The following is a 19,754-nucleotide window of genomic DNA, read 5'->3' as shown; positions in this document are numbered from 1 at the left end:
GCAACCACAAATCTGTGGAAGAATACCTTGTCGGAGTTCAAAATAACCATAATCTCCATTAAATTCCTAAAAGAGAACAGCCAAAAAAAAGAAAAGAAAATAATAGCCAGGAACCATAGGAGTGCTTACTGATGCCATTGACCAAGTGCACTCCAGCAAAGGAAATGACAGGTGCAAGTCGCACCTGCACAGACACGATCGTCATTTTCTACACGATTTAATATATACTAATAGACATTGGGACCCTCAACTTACCTAGCAAGGGAAAATCATAAAAATAGCAAAAGATACAGACTGCAAGAATGGAATATTTAAGAAGCCAGTACCCGTCCAATCATTCCCTGTGTCCACAAGGCAGTCTCCTTCAACTGATCATCCTCGGAACTGAAACACTCTCCCAAGAAATTAACGTGGAAATTAGCATTTTTAAGCAAGATTTTGATGCTGGGACCAAGCGTATCGGCGAGATCGCCGATCACCGCAACTGCAGCCTTTGTTACCGCATCATCCCTAAATTGGATAAACAAAAGGTAAAGGGTTAATATACAACAACAACAAGCTTTTATCCCACTACGTGGGGTCGGCTATATGAATCCTTTTTCTCCATTGTACCCAATTAAAAGTCAAAGTCTCATTTAAATCTAATAAAGAAATATCATTTCTAATAATTTCTAATCAAGTCTTTTTAGGTCTGCCTCTACCTTTGTTAACATAAGTTAAATATACTGCCTCTACTTTCCTAACCGGGTCATCGGAAGGCTGCTGTTTTATGTGACCAAACCATCTAAGGCGACTCTCTCTAATCTTATCTTCTACTGGAGCTACTCCAACCTTTTCACGTATATGCTCATTTTGTATCTTATCTCTAAGGATAAAGCCACTCATCCACTTGAGCATTCTCAATACGTATCCTAACTTAGATTTCTCATTAGGATACAATGAAAAAAATGGAAAGAGTATCAGAAACAGCTACCTGTTTGACTCTATGAATACAGCTTCTGTGAACTGCAGAAGATGATTAGCAAAAGGCATCATCAGCTCTGCCTTTGAAGTTTTGAATCCTTGGAGAATACCAGAATATGCTTCGAAGATGCCTCGTCTCAATTGATTTCCATATTCAAGCATTTCTTCATCGTTGTCATCCAAATTAGCGCAGAGCTCTGCAGCCCCCTGAAGCATTGGCATGACATATGGTACATACTTCTCAAAATTCTCTCCAATGGCAAGGGCGATGTCCCCGAAGCAGGAGAATAATGGAGCTTTAACCGACCGATGAAGCATGGAATTTGATAGATTCTTGAGAAGATTGGTCATGATTCCATCACAGTATGGAAGGATCTTATCATCCACAGCACGACAAATATCTCCGACGACACCAACAGATATAGAGCAGACCTGGTACTCTTCATAATTCTGCAAACCCATTTCAAGATATTTATAGAACTCGGGCAAGTACTTGACAAATTCTTGACCAGTAGCATAAGCAAAAGCTCCAATGGCAAGCATGGCTTCTTCATGCACAGTAGAGCTTTGACAAGCAAAGACTCTCAGGAACAATGCCATTAATTGATCGGCAGCCTGAAGAAAGATTAGTTTAGTATCATCAGAGGTACACAATTTCTGTATTATTACTTGCAGAACACCGCAGAGCGATGCTTGCAGATCACTCTGTTTCTCTTTTTCTTCGGAACAGAGTATTTGAAGCTCCACATTCCTGCCTAACCTATTCATGATTTCACCAAGTAATTGTGCAATCATATTGGTCGTCTCAGGAATTTGACTGCACCTTACTATTTCATTCAGAGTCTCATAAGCAGAAGATCGTAGTTTGGAGCTGCTGACATCGGTGCGATCTGTAGTCCAAAGGAGAGCAGAAATAATCTGGCCCAAGTAAGGTGTGAGAATTGATGAATCCGACTCCGCATCTTCGTATCCCTGCGCAAGAAAATAGATAGCACCACAAACCTTGTCGGCCACATTGGGGGCATCCCTAATACCTTCCAGCAAGACAGAAATGATGCGCTGGAGATTGGAAGGTGTCACCACTTGGTATTCACAATTAGAAGAATGCAGAATCTCAAATATCCTACCCAAAGTCCATGCTGTGGTATCTTTTACTTGGCTATTCTGATCATTCATGGCATTCAACAGGAAATCTAGTCCAGCATGAACCATTGGTAAAAGCTTTTCAATGGAAGGACCTTCAAGAATGGATCCAAATGCAAAAGTAGCTGCCTCACGACTCCTCCAATCAGGTTTAGTGATATTACCCTCAACAAAAGGCATAACGAGGGGCAAAATTTCATCACAAACAGTTTTAGCAACAAGCCCAAGGCAAGTACCACCAGCCATGGAAAGATTCCATATGCTATCGTCTTGATCTTGATCCTCTTCTTGCTTAAGTAGCGTCTCCAGCAACATAGGAACAAGCATAGAAAGAGCTCTTTGTATGAAATTATGATAACCCTCAGAGCTTCTAACATCATCTCCGTCATATTCATCTTGTATTTGAATCTCCATGTCACATATTGAGCTCCAAAACTCAACAGCTTGAAGTGCAACTGACTCCTCATCCCCCTTCACAGCATTTGCAGTCAAACTGAAAAGTGCTTCCATGTAAGGCCCAAGAATTTCATAGTAGATGGAAGCTATAGAAACAAGGCATTCAAAAGCTGCTTGTCTGATCTCCGACTCCTCTGATACAGCTGTTTCACATACTATTTTCATGATATAATTCCTCTCCATCTCATTCTCAAAATTAGTCTGTGCAAAATCAAGAGCATTATATAAGGACCTCACAGCAGCCAGACGAACTTTATAGCTCTCCTGCACCCCACTCATTCCTTGTACGACAGCGGTAAGGACAGCATTTACTTCTTGTTGCTCCAAATCTTGAGGAGAAATTTCTTCACAAACATATCCCAGTGTCTCTAATGTTGCCTGTCTCAGAGTAGCTGGTGTATCCGGTTGGGTCATGTTGGCTAGAAGTCGCCCAATGAGATCCGGCCATTCTCTTCGAGGTATTTCAATGGATGCAACCTTAGCAATCACTTGAGATGCAGTTTGACTTGCCTCAGATACAGGTGATCTTAGCGTTAGTAGTAGAGATTCCTTGATTTGGACTTTGAGAGAAGCATCAACATTGACCCATTGTTGAGTTAAATCAGCTTTTCTAAGGGCATCCTTAGCATCTAATGAGTTCTTAAGGATAATGCCAGCAAGCCTTCGTGATTCTGGAGGTTTAAGATCATCAGCTAATTCAACACTCAAGGACAACAGAAAGTGAGGGAGGTTTTGCTCCTGAAATTGCTTAAGAGTTTCCTCTGCAGCACTTCGAACACGCCCATCAGCAGATTGGGCAGACAAAAGAAGCTGGGTAATCTGCAATGACATGCTGAAGATACTGCAAAACAACACAAACTTTATATAAAGAGAAGGATGACAATCAGGAAAAATGCAGCCAAGCCTTATAAGTTACTGGAGATGCACTCAAGATAACCATGTAAGTTATAAACACTGAAATTTAACATGTAGCAAATTTCTAACAAATCTTTTCAATCGATTGCAGCACCAATAGTTAGTGGGATGAAAATCTACAATTTTTCTTCAATGCATTTGGACTGATGTCAGAATCTTAGGATAGTTGCTTATGTAGTGAATCGGTGGAACAAATGGACCTACTATAAGGAACACCCAATTTGGGAAACAAACAAAGGCTCCAAGGCTTTAAAGGAGTATAATATTCACCAAGCTTTTCTAGGACAATACTAGCAATATAAACTAGCCATAGGACATTCTAGACTCTCTATGTAGCAAACATGTAACAACTAGATAAACTATTCCTAAAGAGAACTTTAGCTAAAATGTTCCACATCATATTCCCCTTGTATCAAAAGAGCTCGACTCCGTCGAGGCGTATTACCAGTAGGGGGTAGATGTAAAAAATATAACCAATCATCCTGGGTCAAAGATTATGCGTCTCTCAACGAAAGCACCAATCTTTACCTATCTTTTCCAAATCTCACATTTCATTGTTCATTACTGAAAGCATTCTCTTGCCAGAACCCATTGACTTTGTTGTACTACAGCTTGCACCTTCCTTCTTCCTTCCACTTATAATGGCAGATGCAATACCTCCAAAGGCTATTTGCTCTACTGTTTTACCCAGCAACTCATCCACAGCTGCCATTAAGATCTATTTGGAGCACAGCTTTTCAAGACACACAATAGCCAATCCATAATAAAAAACTTTTGGACTACATAATTTCTAAACACATCAGAAAATGCTTGAGGCAACATTTCAACAGCATAACCAACAATATCCGAAAGTTCATAATCAGCCTCCAACAGTGAGGATGCAAGACCATCATTCATATGGCCATCATTATCCAAATGCCAAGAACCCATGGCATTTCCAAAAAAGTTTCTTATGTTAGAAGGAAAATGCATGTTCCATCAGCCATGTCTCAAAGGACTGCTTGGTCTAACAGGAGATGCACAGAGAACAAAGCTTGTCACAGGACTTGTCAGAGGACTTCCTGGATAAGACATATTTAGACTACAAGCAGGATTGTCATAATAACCATATTTACCATAACCTAGCCCAACAAATTTGGGATCAGATCCTTTAGCGACATTACGTCAAACAGCTTGAGAGCACTGCGATGGATTAGCTTTGTCAGAAGAAGTCAGACCGAGCATTTGCACACCTCCAGCAGAAACGTCTCAAATACCACTTCCATCAGAATCCAACACTTCATCGGAGTCGAGAACAATCTGCCCATCTGCGTTGCTTGAATGATCCCGAGAGACCAGAAGACTTGAATGAGAACTAGAGGAAATCCTCTCCATTTCCCTTATAGTCTACTTTGTTGCCTAAGGACTATCCAAGATAGCAACTCTTGCCGGGCCATCAGATATTTTGTTAACTTCATCTTCATTAGGGATAGAACAATGCTCTGAACACACCACCACCCTCTCATCAGCAATTTCTCGACTCTAAGTACTTCTTTCACTAATCTCACTAGAATTCAATTGATCAAGATCATCAGCAATACTCTTTGAAGACAAATTTTTAGTAGTATTTCCTTAAGTATTCTCATCCCCACCACAGCTTCTTTTACACTGACAATCACGGCGGCGTTCGCAATGTCGATACCGATCTCGATCACAGTCGCAGTCGTGATCTGAGCGATGGTTGGAATCAGTGGCCATGGTAGCATTCTGGGAGAGGTCTACTGCTTCAAGATTCGTGCATCCAACGAGCTCATGTGGAATGCCTCCTTCAAACATGTTCTGCCATAAGTACAGAGTTTGGAGATTGTCCAATCAAATGAACTATGGCGAGGTGGCGCTGGAGATCTGATAATTATCTAGCTCTAGGTTTGTTACATTCTGGCAATGGAAAAATGTCAGAGGAATGGCGCCAATTGATGTGGTGGGGTCGCAAGAGCACAGTGGGAGCAAAAAAGCAAGCTTAGAGTTGGTGGGAGTAAAGTTTGGACGAGCAATGGTGGGTGGATCGTAGGTTCGGTAGCCAGAGAAAGCAGAGGCGAAATTGGAATCTTGCGTTTGGAATCATGTGGCAGCTACTTCGACAAATTCCAGATTTCAATCGTTGTGTTTGTCTCTCTCAGCCAGAAAAACCAAATCATGTTTGATTCTATTTTGCGGATCAAAGGACTTCTAGTCGGGTTATAGATCGCAGGAGCGAACCGGAAGCGCGATTGAGCGGGCGATGGTCGCGAGGGTGACTTGCTGGCGGCGGGGGGTTGACCTGTGCGGAATGAGATGGACGAGCAAGTCTGAGGTCTCATGGTCGAGCCAAAGCCACGAGGGTAAACGAAGGCAGGATTGGAGTCGCACATGCAGGAGGGGAAGCAAACTTGCATGTTGTTGCGAGTAGAGTTGGTTTTGGATCGACGGCACGCTGGAATCGTATCCACACGGGTGCTGGCTGGGAGTGCCAAGTGGACCTAATTATTGGAGGCGCGGGAGCAGGATGCGAGCGGAAGACGGGAGTGAAGGCACAAGGGTTGCGTGGACAGGTAGGGGATCACACCATCGGAGTGGAGCAAGAGCGAAGTGGGATAGAATAGTGCTAAATTAGAGCCAATCGTGCGGAGAGGAGCGAAGGCACCAATATGATTGCCGACGTTCATTGTATTCTCTCTACGGAACGACCAAAATTAGACAATAAATCATATGTTTAATCAATTGAGGCATCCACTTGAGCTGTCCAAAGGGCTTCATGGAGCTGATTAACGTCGGCTACCCATCTTATTTGATGTCAGCCTTCTTCGACTGCCCATTTTCTTCAGCTACCATCATCGTCGACAGCCCATCTTCTCTAACAGTCCATCATTCTTCTTAAGCTATAAACTGGAAGGCTTTGATACCAACTGATGCAGTGCATCGGCAGAAGAAATGGACCAGCTAGAAGGAACACCCAATTCGAGGAACAAACACGAGCTCCAAGGCCTTAGAGTATAATATTAATCATGATTTACTACTACAATACAAGCATATATAAATTAGCCATAGAACATTCATAATAACAACTATAGCTAAGATGTCCCACATCAGTTGTTATCTTTGTATAAGATTTTTTTTTAAAAAAAAGGCATGTTGAATATCAATGGAAAACGACTTTATAATGCATGAATGTCCATAGTGTCTCTTACTAGCTAGTTGAACCTCATTGATCTAAATTTACTTCGCTTTTTGAGTTGCATGGTCTCTTAATAATGATGAAATGTGAACAATGACATCAAATAAAATTTCTCTCTAAACAAACTAGCAAAGAAGCTTCAACAAATTTACAATATGGCTTTGATTAGCATGAAAAATGTAGTACGCATAAATTTTGAGGTTAATGCATCTGGTTTTAAAAATAAAAAACAAAATTACTAGTACGGGAGTAAATTCTGAGGTTAATATATCTTATGGCAAAGTAGCATCCTAAAATTTTAAACGACTCCTCATACCCGTAAAAACCTTTATTTGGTGAATCATTCAGACATGAATAAATTGAGCTGCATCTTTATCGAGGGAAGAAAGAGTCTATTATGGGTTCTTGTTGATGTGATTCTAACAAGGATGATGATCCTTGCTATTTCCCTAAATGTACAAGACAACTTTTTAAGGAAAAAATAACTAGCTGATTTAAATGCAGCACTTGACATGTAAAATAGCCAATATTTCCTGCACTATGAATTTATACTTGAGTTTTATGATCTTGGAATAACGAATAGCTCCGCAATCCCCAATTCATCATTTCCATTAACTGTAATTCAAATAAGGTTCATTCTTGCATATCTGGTGATAAAGTCTACAAGAGGAGTGCAGAAAAAGATGTCCAATACACTGCCTTAGTCCACACAAGTGCAGCCACAACATTATTTGTAAATATGTAAGTGTTAAAAATGAATCACAAAGAATGCAAATGTTCTGCACACTACATCCAAATTTGCGAGGGTTGTGGGAAGCCCGAAAATAAGTTGAACAACAAATTGGAGTCCCACAGCAATCAGATACAACTAAAGAGTCCTCAGAAATCTGAAACTAGTCTGACCATTAAAATACGGTTTTCAACCATCAATGTTAGTGTACATATAGAAGCGCTATTATACCATGGAGATCGTTTGTGTGCGCTCAAACGAATCTATCATTTGGCTTGGAAATGAGAGAAACAAAATTCAAGAGTAGTAAAATAATCTAATGCAAAGAAGACTCCAAAAACAGAAGCACCATGTTTAATGGCAAAAATGCATTTGGATGTACAATTTTTTTGAAAAAATATCTACTATATCGCACATCGAATCCTAGAGATCAATCTCACCATTACCTACTAAGACATGGGAGTTCATTTTAATCAACATCTTGGAGAATTACAACAAACACAACATGAAAATAATTTAATTACCTATTCATCATAATGCAAACACTGTCATTGCACGGTCTCAAGTCCTGGATGAAAAAAGTGAAGGATTGCATTAGGTAGTCGACAACCAGCATAAAACTTGTCGAATAATCATGACATGAATCCTTTAAAAAATTTCCCCACGTAGTGGGACAAAGTCTTGATGTTGTTGTTGTATTCATCATAATGCACCATTTTAGCAAGATGGCATATTTGCTCATGTTAGAAGACAATTATAGGAAAGGAAACTATCATAATTAAAAGTGTCAAAATGCATTGATAGGTTGTCGGGTTTTATCCGAAATTGACCCCATCTGAATCCGGTCAATAAACAAGGCAAAAGACAAACCCGAACACAACTCGCTAGCAACCCGAATTACCCGAACCCAACCAGTTAACCTATTTTGGTTAAAAAAATATATAACTTATTAACTATAAAGTTTAGGATATTTGAAAAGAAAATGAAGATTAAAACCAAAAAATATAAGGAAAAAATATAGAACGAGTCATTTTGGGGTCAAAAACAACTTTGCGGGTCAACTTAAACCAGCATGTTCAATAAATGGGTCAAAAAATCCAACTCAAACCTAACCTGTTTATCAAACAAGTCAACCCATACTTCAATTTTTCAATTTGAAGTTAGTGGGTCGCATCATTTATTGACACCCCTAACCATAATTTCCAATATGCATAAAAGAACTTCAGGTTATCTTCATCCAATATTTCTAAGAAGTACAAAAAATTTCTAAAAAATTTCTTCAAAGCCTTCAGTGATTTGATGGAAACCAAACTAAAGAATGAAACAATCGTCCCATATATTGAGAAACTACAATTCACAAGATCTAGAGACTTGGGAGGACTGCCTTTCATACATGAAGTTTCCCTTCAACCGTGACATCAAAGACACCTTTTAAGCTATGCTTAAGTTACTTGTTGCAGAGCCCTTTTGATCTAGAGTTTTCAGTTGGAACCAAGAAGGATGTAAATGATGAAAATTACAATGAGAATTTCAATTACTAAACCAAGAAATGAAAGAAAATCTAAAGAAGATAAAGGAAAAGAATAAGACTTCCCTGGAAAAATAGGATTGAGTTCATTTTCTAGGAAGGTGATCAGGCATGTTTGCATTTGGGCAAGGACAAAACACAAGTATATTCTTCATGGTAGATTCTAGATTTTTTTAAAAAATTAATATGTGAAAACACTTTGATTAAGCATTCCTTATATGAGGGCCTACTATTTTATCAATGGAAAGAAATTGAAGTTATCAGAACTCCCATTATTAGTTTATGAAGAGGAAAAAATGAGAGTGATTCATATAATTGATGATCCCAATATCAACTTGAGAGGGAAAGTGCACGTGGATTGTATGGTAAATATTAAAAACACCTCAATGTGAGGAGGATTAAATAAGATTTTAAAAAGAGAAAAGGATAGACTCAAAGACATGACAAATGATATTAGAAGAAAGATGGAACTCAAGTAATTTATTAGCATTAATTAAACACCACCACCGCAACACTAACAACAACAACATCAAACATTTGTCCCACTACGTGGGGTCGGCTACATTAATCATTTTTCTCCATTGTGTCATGTTAAAAGTCAAATTCTCGTTTAAATCTAATAAAGAAATATCATTTCTAATATTTTCTAACCAAGTCTTTTTAGGTCTACATCTACCTTTCTTAACATAAGTCAAATCTAATAACTCTACTTTCCTAACCGAGTCATCAGAAGGCCGCCCATTTTATGTGACCAAACCATCCAAGGCGACTCTCTCTAATCTTATATCTTCCACTGACATTACTTCAACCTTTTCATATATATGCTCATTTCGTATCTTATCTCCAAGGGGAAAGCCACTCATCCACCTGAGCATCCTCATCTCTGCAACACTTAGTATTATGCTTCTCTTTTAATGTCCAACATTCGGCACCATAAAGCATTGCAGGTCTCACCACCATCTTATAGAATTTTCTCTTTAAGTTTGAGGGAGACTTTTCTATCACACAACCAGCCAGATGCATTCCTCAAGTTGAATTCTGCTGATAATATTCCCATCTATTTCACCATCACTCTGAACAATAGATCCAAGATATCTAAAACATGTACTCTTATGAATGACTTGATCGCCCAAAGTTACAATCCCCTTGCTAGGTCTATTACTACTAAAATTACACTTCATATATTCAATTTTAGATCTACTCAAGCGAAAACCTTTAAACTCTAAGGTTGACCTCCATAATTCAAGTTTACCTTCAACTCCCTCTCTAGTCTTATCAACAATAAGAAGAATATCATCAGCAAAAAACATACACCAAGGTATATCCTCTTGCAAATGCCTAGTGAAAACATCCATGACTAAAGCAAAAAAATATGGATTTAAAGCTGATCCTTGATGTAATCCAACTGAAATAAGAAAATACTTGGTCAAACCACCTTGTGTTTGAACAGAAGTAATAGCTCATACATACATATCTTTAATGATTTAAATATAAACATTATTAACTCTTTTCTTTTTAAGAACTCTCCATAGCACTTCTCTTGTTATCATATGCTCTCTATTTTCTTTTTTTCTTTTTTTTTTCTATCTCTAAATCAATAAATATAAAACGTAGATCCACCATATTCTCTATATTTCTCCATCAAACCTCTCAATAAATGTATCGCTTCCATAGTAGACCTACCCGGCATGAATCCAAATTGATTTTGAGAAACATTAGTATCACGCCGCAACCTATATTTCATAACTCGCTCCCATAGTTTTAAAGTATGACATAATAACTTAATTCCTCTGTAATTAGCACAATCTTGTGCATCACATTTATTCATAAGAATAAGAATTAGCACACTCCTCCATTCATTTGGCATCTTTTTAATATTCCAAACAATATTAAAAAGTTTAGTAAGCCAAGAAATTTCATCATCTCCTAAGCATTTCCACACCACTATTGGAATACCATCAGGTCCAACAACATTAATTAAACACCAAAAAGAGATGAATTAAGCAGGTATTAATAGTGTTAGGTTGTTAATCTGAATTATTTTCTTAAGAAACACGTAAGTTTCATAAACAATAAAACCATTCAAAATATAAGAAACAATACGACGCTTCCTTAAATCCTCTCTCTATAACACTCAAATTCCAGTCTCCCTACTCCCATTCAAAATTTTTTCATGAGGCTTAAGCACAAGCTCTACAAGATTCTAACTCATGAAGCATGCATCAAGGTCCCTACTCCCATGACTCTTAGAAAGTAGAGTGAACTCATTGATGACTATGAGGGCATTCTCAACTATGGCTCAAAGTCAAGCTTTAGAAAAGTTGGCTTTAAGCCCACTTAACCACTTGTTGATCGATTTTAGGCCCATAGTTTAATCATATGACCTCTTAAGTGATCTAGATCCTCATTAAGATCCCTAGGAACTTAATAGACTTCATTGAAGAAGCCACCCCTAACTTAGATTACTCCCTTGGCCAACTTATTTCCAACTTTCTAGAAACCAACAAATGCAAAGTTTACATTGTCTTAATTCACCAAGTCAAGACCCATCTGCACCCTCGAGTCACCATTTTTAAATTTGTCATTAATTAAGTGGCATCATTTTATCGATCTTCATGCTAAAATCTCATTTATATGCCCATTGGCCTAGATAACTGATTTAGGTGGTCCAAACCCTCATCAGGATCTCGACAAACCTAATATAATTTACTAAATTACCACCCACAGCTTAGTAGTCTCCCTTGAGAGACCAATTTCAATTTATTAGAGACTAGTTAGAGCATAGTCGGCATTAACTTAACCCATAAAGTCATGACCCATCGACACTCAAAGATGTCTCCAAATTCAATGCCAACTTTGCGACACCATGCAATTGTCCTCTAGGCTGACATCTCACTTATGACTTTTGGGCATGATTTTTTATCTTAGCATTATTAACAAATAACCCTATTCCAAAGTTTTGTCTTAGCACTCACCACCGTAAGATGATTTCTCAAAGCCTTCTCTGACGGAGTCTCCCTTCCTAGTGACTTCTCTATGCCTCTCCTAAAAAATCTCCGCTTCCTGGTGATATCTCATCAATGAAATTAATCATAAACCATATGATACATTCCCAACAATTTACCATAAATACCTTCTCATCTAATGGAAACCCCACCTTGGGCGCCCAATGCCATCTCAATGCTACGTCATATAGTTGACATTCAATCAATGCCTTCGCACCTAGTGGCAAACACATCTAGGAACCAATAATCGTTTTATGGGCACCACCCACTCCAAGTTGGAGTTTGGCCAACACATATCTCTTAAGCTCACCTAAGAACCTAAGGGTCCATGTTATGAGTTCCTTATGGCCTTTATTTGTTAAGTCCACTTTCCAAAAATAAGTGAATATCGGGAAAAAAAATTCTTTCATCTTTTCCTTTATTTCTTAAAAAGATTTTTTGCATGAGAATTGGCTATCCTCACAAAAGATGTCTTTTACTAAACCGCATGTCAATTATCCTTGGCTCTTAGGCCATAATAGCTACTTCTAGCTATTATAGAATATTTAACCTTAATTTTTCATTTGGTTAGGACATAAATCATTTTTGGGGCATTAAGATTACACCCTAATATTTTTTCCTCAATTTTTAAGGATATATAACTCAATTCCTTCAATCCATTTTTTTGCAATTGATGTAAAGTTGTTTCCCTTATCATTTGTAAACCTTCCCTAGGCTATAAGACCCTCACAATCAGCATCAACCCTTGGGATGTTATAGGTCCCTACTTACTCTTTTCAATAATTCTTCTCTATGGATCATAAGACCACATGCACACTACTCACATTATCTACAAATGTGTTGAAATAGCATGACGTAAACTAATACATTACAAATTCAACAAAAAAAGTAATAACATAGAGTTAGGCAAAATAAAATTATAATGATTGCCAATAAAGACATTATACTGGAAAATTAAACTTCTTATTCCAAGCTAATCAATAGAGATGTGGCATAGTGATGGAAATTTGAAAGTGTATACTAATAAACAATGTGAGATGAAAATTTTAAGGTGAACACATCAATAATTTTAATGATGCTTACTTTAATTGTTTCATTTCATGATTTTGTTTTCTGGTTTGTATATTGTATGTAGCATGCCTTTCATGATAGTTTTCTCATAAAAATTTTTGGATACGTTCTTTAATATTTGATTAACTTGTTGGGATTAGTTTATCATTCTAAGTGTTTCAAATGAACTCACAAATTTCATTTCATGATTTTGTTTTCTGATTTGTATATTGCATGTAACATGCCTTTTATGATAGTTTTCTGATAAAAAATTTGGATATGTCCTTTAATATTTGATTAACTTGTTGGGATTAGTTAATCATTCTAAGTGTTTCAAATGAACTCACAAATTTCATATTTCAACAATAATACACATAATTTTATTTTATATGCCATAAATCATTCAAAAACTATAGCTTGGACCAATTTTAAGTGTGTGGAGTTGTTTCAATATCAACCCTCCAAACTAATAGCAAGTATACGAGCATATTCTTGGCCTTGATTATGATTTGTAACATATATCACTTGCATGTTTTGGAACTAAATAGAATGTTGTTTCATGATTTGTTATTGTTGCCATATTCAGCTCCAATTCTTTTTCATATTGTAGGCCATATCATTGCTTATATTTCCTATTCTTTGACTTCTACCATAGTAGGAATTGAAACAAAATTATTTTGTATTGATTGAATTGGAAATTTTCACCCTATCTAGCTTCTAAGATTATTGAATTGAAATTTACAATTTTTTGTCAAATATAGTAGGATTTTTAGAAACTGCTGATTTTGAGTCCTTTTGGTTATAAATAAGTCATCAAAAAAATATAATTTATAATGAATTATTCAATAATTTTTTTATTTCTCTCAAACTTGTGGATGTTGATACGAGTGAATTAGTTAAACACTTAGCAAGTCTTAACAACAATGCCCAAGGGACGCTACTCCCATTGGCGTGAGACTGGATCAGCTAATTGGTTATTTATATCCTTCTATTTTCAACTAGATTATTTTATGCTTGCTTTGTGCACATGATTGAGACATTTTTTAGTTTGTTATCAATTTTCATTTTCATAGTATGAATATTAACAGTTGTGGGATTTTATATTCCCTCTGAAACATTTATTATTGTTTGGAACAAATGCATGTGTTTTTAAATTTGGCATCAAAATAGACTAATACAACAACAACAACAAGCCTTTATCCCACTACGTAGAGAAAAAAGACTAATCATTGCCTAAAATAAAAGTTAAAAAAATGTGATTTGTTGTTATTTCTATTTGTACATCTCATACTAAGTTTGCATTAATGAGCCCTATATCATAAAGACATTCTACATCACACAGTCTAGTAAGTTCCAATTCCCAAGTGCTTCCTCAGTTTTCCTTTAGATACTAGCAAATAGCTTTCATATTTAGTAGCACTTTTGCAGCTGCAGCAATAGAACATATTAGCAGGGCAAGTAAAGCATAACCTTTAAACTAGTAAAATGAATAATGAGATGGGACAATTTAAAATACTCCAAAAAAAAACATCGATCCATCACAACTCTTGCAAGATTGGCCCAATTCAGTGATTCTGTAAATTTAAGTACAAATTTATTTAAGAAAAAAATTGCTTATTGGCTCTAAGTCCAGAAATTATAACAAATTCAATTTCTCAACTACACAACATAACCGGCTGCTTAACAGACGTTAAGCAAGTATAAATATTTCACAAGTGGAAAAGTTGACATGCAAAATAAAGAAGAATTTCAAATCAAACAAAAGTACCAGTTTCTTGTGCACCGTGAAAAGAGGTTTTACTGCCAAAGGAATAAATACAAAAAAAAAATCGCCACATAAGAAATTTTTGTTGAGAGTATTTCATCGAGCCATATTTTCTTTATAAACCAAAGGAAAAAATTTAGTAATTTGTGCGCAACCTATTACTGCATGGAAGATTCTTAAATACAATAATTACAAATTGTGCCTCATTACAACAATGCAACGCCCAATTAACACGCTTAACAACAAAAAAAACTAAAACCAAATCAACAGAGCAGAAAAGGCAATAGCATATTGTAGAAGCATTTAATGTACATAGGAGAATGAACGCCAGAAATAACAATAAACAGAAATCAAAACTCGAACTATTCAAAGCAGAAGAAAAATCAGAAAAGAAAAACCCCATCAAAGACAATCGAGAATGAAAGCGGAAATAGAGCTGAAATAAACTAATTCATGTAATCCAACAATCTCATCCAGTAAAACAAAATCTTAAAATCAAATCGTGTTATAGTAATAACCCTAGGAACCTGATATCAACCAAAAATAACTACAGAGAAATTTCTCCCCCACGAGCAAATAAAACCCCAACCAGCTGACACAATATCTGCCGAATCGAAAGAAGATGCATAAAAAAGTTTCGAGAATGAGCACCTCGCCCGCAGACCTACCAAATGGTACGATTCTCCGATTGCGCCTTCCTCGAACCAAGGAAAAGAAGGAAGAGGAGGCAATCGAGGAGCTTAGGCCTTCAGCTCCAGACTTCTCCTCGCCGTCTGAAGCTCGCTCGGAGACGCGGAGAGCTGGACTAGAAATGTGACAGCGAATTTAAGGCTTTGAATGTTTTCGAACGAGTTAGGGAAGCGGGAGGAATCGATTACGCGTCAGAGAAACCCTAATTTTTGAAAGGGCAAACTGAAATGGGCTGTGGAACTTTAAATAGGGCCGCCGGGCCGTCAGAGGATCCTTCTGTTATATGCTTATTTATTTTTTGTTCAATACTAGTTGAACCAATGAAGTAAATATAACATAATAATTTTCAAAAACATATTTTAATTGTTTTTATTTTATATTTGAATTTTCCATAATTTTGAATAGTAAATATAATAAACATTTTGATTTTATATGTTCCATAATACAAGTAATTAAAAATATATATTTTTTAGACATACACCTAAAAGTTATTTTCATATAAAACTATCCCTATTTATATTCAAAAAATTGATTATTAAAGCTCGTCACAAGAGAAATTAATTAGAACTAGTTCAAATTTGAATCTTAAATTGAACTTGAATTGAACATTTACTCGAAAACTAGAATGGAACTCGCTAGAGCAATCATTGTGAAAACTTCAATATGATGATAATTGTGAAGTCGAGTGAAATAGAGCTTGTTGGGAAGAAAATAATGAAACTAGTTGTGATGGACCTCATCAGATCTTATTAGGGATCGAGGGATCATGGTTTGCGACATAATGGCAAGATCGACTCGTAAGGGTAGAAGTGTTGTTCGGCAATGCAGCTCGATGGGAAGGTATCGCAAGATCAGTCCAACATAGCTCGCTGTAAAAGGCATCACAAGATCAATGGAGAACAATTATAGTTCAAACAAAGGTTCGAATTAGGTTGAATCGGGTCTGAAATGTGATTTGAATTAGGTTCAAATTAATATTCGAATTTGAATCAATTTCCGTAGTGATGGGCTTCAATAAATAACTCGAGAATATTTATATGAATTTAAATGAACTTTTAGTTTTAGGCATAGTCTTTTAAGAAAATAAATATCAATGATGTTTTTTTTCAAATATTTGTTATTATGAAACATATAAAATCAAATTTATCAATATAATATTTGCCATTAAAATCTAAATCAACTCTAAACAAACTATTTAAATTTTAATTTTTTTTACTAAACCAAACAATCATAATTTTTTAGAATTTACTCAAACACCTAAGAGAGTTTATTGGTTATATGAATTGGAGCACATCTTTCTTTGTAGGCATGAATTATATATCCTTCAATAGTTAATTTTTAAAATTGATCATTTAGTTCTATGTTATAAATATACCATCTATTTTCAAATGAAAGAGAGATGAAATGGGAGAGAACCTAGATTTGAGAAATTTAGAACTATGTCTGAGGATCGTTACTGATGTTCACCGCTAGCAATCATCATCACTTATCATCACGGTGCTATTACTCGACCAACATTGCGTGAATATCATCGTCTAATTGTCATCACCCAACCACAATTGCATAATTGTCATCACTCGACTGTCGTCACTTGTCTACTATTGTCACAATCATTACCCGATGACAATCTCCTAATCAATATTGACATTGACGGACAAACCTCCATCTTCATAACCATCTATCATTTTTCCAACATTCTCTACTATATTCATAGGAGACCAAGTTAACAATCTTTACTTCAGCCTCCTATCCTTATTTTCCTTTCCGACAATTTTGACCTTTTTATAAGAATATTCTAATGCAAAACATATAATTTAGGTGTCGTTTGGGATGACTTTTTTATTGCTTCTTAAAATAGAATTTTAGTTAAATTTTTTTAATTTTTGTACTGAAACTCTATTTTAAAAAGCAATAAAAAAATCGTCTCAAACTAAGCCTTAATTTCTTTGACATAGCTCATTTAAGTCTGTTGGTTGGGAGCTGTGGTTATGAACCAAGAGGTCTTGTGTTCGAGTCTTACGTATATGATGTGGATGTGAGTTTGACTTTATTGATCTAAAATGTGGATCCCAAAAAGAAAAAAAAAATCTGACTTTCATTATCTAAATTTTATTTGACTATATTATAACCAAAATATTTACTTGAAAATTCATGAAATTACAATCCTTTTAATGAAAAATGAAAAAAAAATATATATTCATAATTATGACTTTAATTAAATGCATGATAGAGATGAATAAATCAACCAAATGATTAAAAAAAGTAAGGAACAATTAATTGAAATAATTAGTGGACTAATCAATCTTCTTCATAGGGTGAATCCAAGAGCAAGAGCGGGGAGGAGCATCTGTGGAAATAAACCCAAAAGCTCACTAACAATCAACGCTTCTGCTTTTTAAAAATAATTCAAATATAAAGAAATTAGTTGTTGAACTATCATAAAATTTATATTATTAAATTAATAATATTATTGTAGTTTTTGTTAAAATTTTAAATATTTTTTTTATAAATATTACATCGTAGTAGATCTAATTATTAAAAAAAATTTAATCATATATATTTCTAAGAAATTATAATGAAATTGTAGCTTGTTAGAAATATAAAATACAATTATTTGCGGAGCTAAGGAGGAACATCCCCAAGAAAAAAATTAATTTTTTTATTATTTTATTCAAATAGAATTATAATTAATCATATTTATTTTTTTATTCATCTTCTTATAATTTTCGTCGTTGAGATCTAGCATCCCGAGCTCTCCATCGCGTTCACCGTCGAGTCTCGAGCTCATTGTCGCGGTCGCCGTCGAGTCCCAAGCTCGTCGTCGCGTCCGCCGTCGAGATCCAGCGTCCGCCATTTGTCCGTCGAGTCCCATCGTCGTTGTCTTGTCCGCCCGACCTTCATTCATTATCCCGCTCGTAGCTACGCAAATTTTTTTCCCGCCCAGTCACGCACTCGAGCTACTCGCCGAGCCGACGAGTCGAGTCGGAGATCTGTTTGAGCTCGAGCTCGATAAGCCGTTGTGCCCTACTCATGAGCTTGAAAAGCTCGACTTGTCGAATCTGTTACCGAGTCATGTCTGAACCGGCTTGCGAGTCAATTTGACTCAGTTGCACCCCTAATATAGCATATGAATGAATTTCTATTAAAGGAGATTTACATAAATATCCCAAAGTTTTATACATTTACATAGCTAACATTACATATGGGTATAAATATAATATTTATGCGCTTACGGTGACAAACATCCCAAAATAGATCCGCAGTTGTTGCATTCGCTTCCTTTAAAATATGGGCTTATAAATAGTACGATAGAGTTGACCGTTTGGGCTTCGGACAAATGTGAAGCTTTCTTTAACATTTTTCAGCAATAATTTGTTCATATTAAAAGAGCTAACCGGCCCAAGAGCCAGCCATATATATACCATCACGTGGCCTATAAAAGTTTAAAAAAAGAATATTGGGAAAAAAAAAAGAATATTATTAAGACAAACGATAAAACTTAACATGAGAATTCATTAATGCTTCAATTGGAACTACTATTTAACTTTTTTTTAATAAATATTTAATAAAAACATTTTAAATTTAATAAAAAAGTTATATTAAAAAATTATTTTGAAAAATTATTTAAAAAGCTATCCCAAACGAAAACTAAAGCCAGCCATATATAAACCATCATGTGGCCTACAAAAGTTTTTAAAAAGAATATTATTTTTTTGGAAAAAAAAAGATATTATTGAGATAAATGATAAAACTTAATACAATATGAGAAGGTATTAATGTTTCATTTGAGACAATTTTTTTATTATTTTTAAATAATTTTTTAATCCATTTTCACCATAGCATGAGACAGAGATGACCAAGAGAAAGAGACAATCACAGTGTCAATCTATATGGGTTTGCTAAAAGGCAAATAATGCAAGCGATATTAAGATATCATGATTAATCAAAAGGACTTTATTGAGGAACCCAACTCACATTGGGGTCATTATAGGTTCTTCATTAATACCAAATTAGGGATTACATTTAAGAATTTTTATAAAAATTTGTAAATCTGATGAGTAAATAATCTGAATTGTCTATGTTAGATCAATCCCAACTAAATAAGATTGCGATGAGGTGGCCTCCCTAAAAGAAAAACGAGCCATTAGAGAAACGGATATGACCCATGATAAACTACATTGAACCTCTAGCCATTTCAAAGAAACATGATTATTTGCACAATCACATTCATAGGGAGCAACTCGAACTTTAAAGGTGTGCTAAGGATGGTCGAAAATGGTGTTCTATAAAGCAAAAGAGAACACAAAAAACTAGCG

The 19,754-nt window shown here is 35.7% G+C and overlaps 1 protein-coding gene across 2 annotated transcripts; it reads right to left on the bottom strand.

Moving 5' to 3' along the window:
• LOC110101873 (importin subunit beta-1) lies at positions 1-15,683 on the bottom strand. 2 transcript variants are annotated; one of them, XM_020829953.2, is made up of 4 exons: positions 15,417-15,683; positions 7,925-7,968; positions 974-3,403; positions 1-510 (listed from the first exon to the last, which is right to left on the bottom strand). In XM_020829953.2, the coding sequence occupies exons 2-4, from the start codon at positions 7,933-7,935 to the stop codon at positions 312-314; spliced, it is 2,640 nt and encodes an 879-aa protein (XP_020685612.1). In that variant the 5' UTR covers positions 7,936-7,968; positions 15,417-15,683; the 3' UTR covers positions 1-311. The 2 variants fall into 2 exon arrangements, with proteins under 2 accessions (XP_020685612.1, XP_020685613.1); XM_020829954.2 differs by lacking the exon at positions 7,925-7,968 and having other exon boundaries at positions 15,417-15,682.
• Positions 15,684-19,754: the final 4,071 nt, after the last annotated feature.

Source organism: Dendrobium catenatum, unplaced genomic scaffold (assembly GCF_001605985.2).
Source record: "Dendrobium catenatum unplaced genomic scaffold, ASM160598v2 fragScaff_scaffold_974, whole genome shotgun sequence".
Lineage (NCBI taxonomy): Eukaryota > Viridiplantae > Streptophyta > Magnoliopsida > Asparagales > Orchidaceae > Dendrobium > Dendrobium catenatum.
This window is presented reverse-complemented; position numbering and strand designations above follow the sequence as displayed.